This window comes from Mobula birostris, chromosome 21, assembly GCF_030028105.1.
Source record: "Mobula birostris isolate sMobBir1 chromosome 21, sMobBir1.hap1, whole genome shotgun sequence".
Taxonomy (NCBI): domain Eukaryota; kingdom Metazoa; phylum Chordata; class Chondrichthyes; order Myliobatiformes; family Myliobatidae; genus Mobula; species Mobula birostris.
In genome coordinates, this window is record NC_092390.1 from 28,465,668 (window position 1) to 28,471,667 (window position 6,000).

Consider the following 6,000-nt stretch of genomic DNA (forward strand, 5'->3'; position numbering starts at 1 on the left):
GTCAGTTCAGCATTCAGGTGAGTGAAGCTGTCCAGACAGGTTCAGGAGCTTGATGGTTGTAGGGTAATAACTTCCTGAACCTGGTGGTGTGGCTGCTTCTGCCCAATGGTAGTAGCAAGAAGAGAGCATGGCCTGGATGATGGAGATCCTTGCTGATGGATGCTGCTATTTTTTGTGCCAGTGACCCTTGTCAGTGTGCTCAGTGAAGGGGAGGGCTTTGCTTGTGATGGACTGGGCTGGGCTATTGATGTGGATATTCAAAGTTTTACTCACGTGGATTGTGTTTTACTTGTCGTTTTGTAGGTCTGTCTAAATTCTTCCACAATGGAAGCTACTTGAGGAAAGATGCTATGGCTTCAAGTATTCAAGAGATTAAAAAGATACTGCACTGGTTTGAGAGGCAAAGTAAGCTCTGTTTCTATGCAAGCTCCTTACTGTTTGTGTATGAGGGATCACCTGAGCTGAGAGCGACAGGTAACAAAGCTGACAAACCAGCAGCACCAAAGGGTATACGGAGAACTGGAGAGCTGATGGAATACAACAACAATATTCATGTGATGGATTCTACTGAGAACGGAATAGTGGAAGCCTCGGTTGGTCAAAGCCTCTCCAATATGTATGCACTTCACAGGAAGGGCTGCTTCCGGGCACACCAAAGTGTGGTCCCACTACAGCTGAAGAATACTGAACAAGACCATGGGATATGCAAATGCTTAAATCTCATTCCACCTGGTCAGCCAAATGGCAATGAAATAAAACCATTGGACAAAGATTTCATTCATGCATCGAGCATGTTTCCAGAGCCTCCAGAAGTTGCTGTAAGAATGATAGACTTTGCACATGTGTTTCCTAGCAACACAAAAGATGAAGAGTATATATATGGGCTGAAACACTTAATCAGTGTGTTACAAAATATGCTGGATGATTAATTTTTTAAAAAATATTGGTGGGTAGATTGTTGGCAAGCAAATAAATGCAGGGGAATTATATTGATTTCTGCACAAGTTCTGATCCATCATTTTGTGTTTATAATGTGATTCCAGGTGTACTGTTTGCTTCTTTCACTGTACAGTACTACTTGTGATTGATTTGATGTTTATAATAGCTCAGGAAAATTTATCAACTCATCATTGACAGCCGCTGAAACAGGGCCAGAAACCTGCAGAGGGCAGCTCACGCCTCATAACTACTGACAAGGAAATTTATGAGTTCCCGCTGTTTGTAACAAACCCACAGACTTCAGTGATGATAATTGGTTTTTCAGATATGTAACCAACTGCCTGCCAATCCTAGGCATAGAACTTGTGCCTATGGAATAATTCTATCTTCAGTGAAGACCAGGTTAGTCAGACTTTTGATTGTTTTGAGGATGTTGCTGCCACTTTTCTGAGATGTGTATTTTACTAGCCTTTTTTTACAGTTGAATTCTTGCAATTCGTATAAAATGTTTAATATAAAATGTTGGTTGTCTCTGATGCATTCAGCTGAAATCCATGGAGTATTGCAATGGCTTGTTAATTTATGAATGTAATGAAAGCTAATGCAAAATATCACCAGTGAGTGAGTCACCTGGTTACCCATTTGCAAAGATTTTCTGCTGTCTGGAACAACACATGCATGTTAAAAAGATATATTTTAAAGTGCTTTTCCTTTTTTTTAAAGTCTATTAGTAGTCAAAACCTACGATGAGGGAGGAAAAGACAATACTTTGTGGTGCAGGCCATCCATCTACAGGCCTTCTGTTGAAGTTCAACTTGTAACATTAAAATACTCCACCAAAATTGTAATCAGTCGTAGTCCCAGTGCTTGTTTTTCTTCAAAATGAGCATGCTTTGACTTGTTCACAACCCCTTTTGTATGTGCTAGCAGTGCTTTATCTTGTTAATTATTTCCAAAGTTATTTTTTGAACACTCAGTTTACCAAGTTATTGATTTTGTTTCCTCAAGTTAGCCTCTGGGCTAAGGTATGTTGGTATTTACTTTTTATAAAACTGGTACAAAGGGAATTGGTGCATTGGGCCAACCATGTGTGTAAGAATTTTCATTACATGAACACTAAACTTTGGGGATCAATAACTAATAGTCTCTTTGACATGTCTTTAAGTAAACAAGAAACTGCACTCACAAAAAAATATATGTACCAATACTGACTTGTGACTCCAATAAGATAGCCTTCATCTTTACTAATCAGATGGCCTATTTCATTTCAAATATTTGCATTTGGATGGTGGGAAATATTTGATAAATTTTTACAAGATTAAAAATAGCCAAATTCTTGACGTGGATCAAGATGTGTATTTCAGAATAACACATGGGCACTAAAATGCAAACTTTTTGTGTAATTCTTAAAAATGCACTAGATATTGAAATTTTGTGTTCCTTTCATTTATCATTTACATTTGCACAGACCGATATACTATCAATATACTTTTAAAGATTTTTCATTTATTTTAATTTCTATTGCTTTGCCAGGTTCATAGGGTGAATTTTGTGACATTAAATGTGGAGTGAAAATGTGGTAGAAGTGAGTAATGCATGTGGAGATTATGTTAGTCATATAAATGTATTTATCGAATAATGTGTGCTTTTTCTAAAAACAAAGTTATTTCTGTAATATTTTTTAATTGTATACTATGCTTTTTTGTATGTTTGTTAACAGAAGTTTACATAATTCAGCTGTACATTTCTTATAGAACATATTACATCTCTTTGAACGATTGACTATTTATCCAGGCTTCAAAAAAATTAATACTTCTAGTCTTAATTCTTTGATGTTATTCAATTATTTTCTTACCCAAGGTATAAAAAAAATTCTTGGAGTGATACATTCCTCTGAACAAGAATGGGCATCCAAATTGAGTGGTGGGTGAAAGGTGAGAAAATAGGAACTGCAGGGTATTTTTTGTGTAAAACATAATTTCAGTTATTTCTTTATCTAGACAGTTAAGTACAAGAAATGCTGCTACAAAATACTACATTGGGAATATGAAGTTTTACTTAATTTTTCTCTCATAATTTTGCTTGCTTTGCTACTGATTTTATTGTTTTTTATATTTTAATGTTGATTTCAGCCTCCCTTTCTTCCCACCTACCCCTCTGCTCCTCAAACTTCCTATTATACCAACCATTTCATTCTCCATTTGTAGTAAGGAATTGGACTTTGCTTGCTGTAAGTTTGATCAGAGGCTGGTGAGTTTTGAAGGCATCACCTTTGGATTGATCCTTTAGAAAAACCTGATGGACAAGCTTAGGTATTTGTTTATGAAGGGTCTTTTTTAATATCCTTTCAATCTGTTTAAAATAAAGTATTCCTTGATTTAGTTACCTCATTTTTAAAATTGATTTTTTATGACCTCGGCTTTATAGCATAATTGCTTGAATACAATTTATAATAAAGAATTATGATTCCCAATGAACCTACATCTGATTGAATTATCAAGGGGATAGACGGCTAAAGAAAGGCTTCACTTAGCCAACACCAGTATTAGCTGGAGAAGTTGGTCTTTCCATTATACTTTTCTTATCTGTAGGAATATATTCCATTCATTTAAGAATTCCAAATGATGCAATTTGTCATCTCATATTGGTCTATTATGCAAGTAATATCACTGTATTTCTTTGTGTTTTGCTCTTCAGGGTCTTATTGTTTAAAGCAAGTTTAAGAAGCATAGGAAATGTGTAATCAAGTGCCAGTAAACACTCTAATTCATTATCTTGGATAAAATTGTTTAAAGTCCTTGCACTTTGGGCTATAAATTTTATTGGAACCTAGCATACAATGCAACCAGTAAATTAAAGAAACGTGTTTACAAATTACACCATACAACTACTGAAATTTTACTTCTCTGCTGGATGTGGTATATTTTACATGGATGGGGATTTTGTAGCCCAACTTAATTTTTATGTTGAAGGTTAGTAAATATAATAGGATTCTGTGGATTATTAGGATTTCAGTACAAATCTACATTCATTCACATGATAATCTGGAAAAAAAGATAGGTTTTCTTCCACCTGGCATCCCTGAGCCCAATATGTTTTTGTCCCCAGATCAAAGATTTTTGCAAGAACAGTTGAACTCTCCATAGAAGCTTCACTGCAGTGAGCAAAACATCTAATGTAAGGCTGTTTGCCTTTTGCTACTGTTGCAGAAGACTTTAAATATTTGAACAGTTGTGGTCATCCGATGTTCATCAATGTCTTCTACTGTGTCAGAAATTCTGCATTTGCTATTCTCATATTCAGTCGGTGAAATGGTAGAAAGGCCTTACTGAGTGTGAACTATACCACTTACAAAATCACCACCCCTAACATGTTCTGTGAGGTATTCCTTCAGTATCATTAATATTGAAGACAGCATTGCAATGTGCAGAATGGGATTTTTTGGTATTCTCTCAAGATACCTAAGAAATTACTATTATAACAGGTATTTTGGAGAAAAAAGGATAATGTATGTATATTTCAGTTGTTATAAAAATGGTGTGTTTGGCAAGGTGAAAAGTATGGCAATAACATGTAAAATGTAGATTATATGGCATCTTTTGACTGGCTACAATATTTGGCGTTTCATATTTAAAATGCTTTACAGTTTCTTGTCTTTTGGTGAAATTATCAATAAGCCACATTCTTACAGACAATCTTGATTAAATTGGTCACTGTTCACATTAATCAATGCTTTTTGTACTATTTCATGTATGTGCTGCAGCATAATTTTTATCTTTGTGTAAACCAATAATGAATACAAATGCTACTTTTTCCACAGTGGCAGATATTACACTGAAGCTCCATTCACTTTTCTTTATACTAAAAGAGGATTGGGGTGAAGTTGGGTTGCCATTTTCATTAGTGCACACTTGTTTATATTGAAGCATGCTATCAAACAGAGATCGATGTACGAACCAGATCCAAGTTTGATTTCTGCTCAACCTGTTGCAAATGGTAGCCTTCTGCAATGTACCAGAGAGCTGTGAAACAAGGCTGTTAACTTAGGTTGGAGTGCAGCCTTGGTGGGATCTGTGGGTTTGAGAGCCAAGATGTGAGTGGCATCCTCTTCCTACAGTATTCGTAATAAAATGAGGAATTTATTGTCATGTGAAAAGAACAAAACTTTCCTCCTTAATGTTGACTTCTCAAAACTGGACACCTAAATTTGAACAGAGGACAGTATACTCAAACAACAGGAATTCTGCAGATGCTGGAAATTCAAGCAACATACATCAAAGTTGCTGGTGAACGCAGCAGGCCAGGCAGCATCTGTAGGAAGAGGTGCAGTCGACGTTTCAGGCCGAGACCCTTCGTCAGGACTAACTGAAGGAAGAGTGAGTAAGGGATTTGAAAGTTGGAGGGGGAGGGGGAGATCCAAAATGATAGGAGAAGACAGGAGGGGGAGGGATAGAGCCAAGAGCTGGACAGGTGATAGGCAAAAGGGGATACGAGAGGATCATGGGACAGGAGGTCCGAGAAGAAAGACGGGCGGGGGGGGGGGGACCCAGAGGATGGGCAAGAGGTATATTCAGAGGGACAGAGGGAGAAAAAGGAGAGTGAGAGAAAGAATGTGTGCATAAAAATGAGTAACAGACGGGGTACGAGGGGGAGGTGGGGCCTTAGCGGAATTAATTCCACATCCCATTCCCATTCTGACATGTCTATCCACGGCCTCCTCTACTGTAAAGACGAAGCCACACTCAGGTTGGAGGAACAATACCTTATATTCCGTCTGGGTAGCCTCCAACCTGATGGCATGAACATCGACTTCTCTAACTTCTGCTAATGCCCCACCTCCCCCTTGTACCCCATCTGTTACTTATTTTTATACACACATTCTTTCTCTCACTCTCCTTTTTCTCCCTCTGTCCCTCTGAATATACCTCTTGCCCGTCCTCTGGGTCTCCCCCCCCCCCTTGTCTTTCTTCCCGGACCTCCTGTCCCATGATCCTCTTGTATCCCCTTTTGCCTATCACCTGTCCAGCTCTTGGCTCCATCCCTCCCCCTCCTGTCTTCTCC

The 6,000-nt window shown here is 37.8% G+C and overlaps 1 protein-coding gene across 3 annotated transcripts in view; it reads left to right on the top strand.

Annotated features, from left to right (window-relative positions):
• Window positions 1–5,265, top strand: part of ipmkb (inositol polyphosphate multikinase b) — a 132,679-nt gene extending 127,414 nt beyond the window's left edge. The window contains exons 6-7 of one of the 3 annotated variants that reach the window (XR_011882695.1): window positions 304–1,341; window positions 2,800–5,265. Coding sequence is in view for 1 of the 3 variants with exons in the window: in XM_072239231.1 (XP_072095332.1) it covers window positions 304–929 (626 nt within the window). In the remaining 2 variants the exon portion in view is untranslated. Of the gene's footprint in view, window positions 1–303; window positions 1,344–2,799 lie in introns of those variants that run through there. The other 2 variants (XR_011882696.1, XM_072239231.1) reach the window with 2 other exon arrangements.
• The last annotated feature ends 735 nt before the right edge of the window (window positions 5,266–6,000 follow it).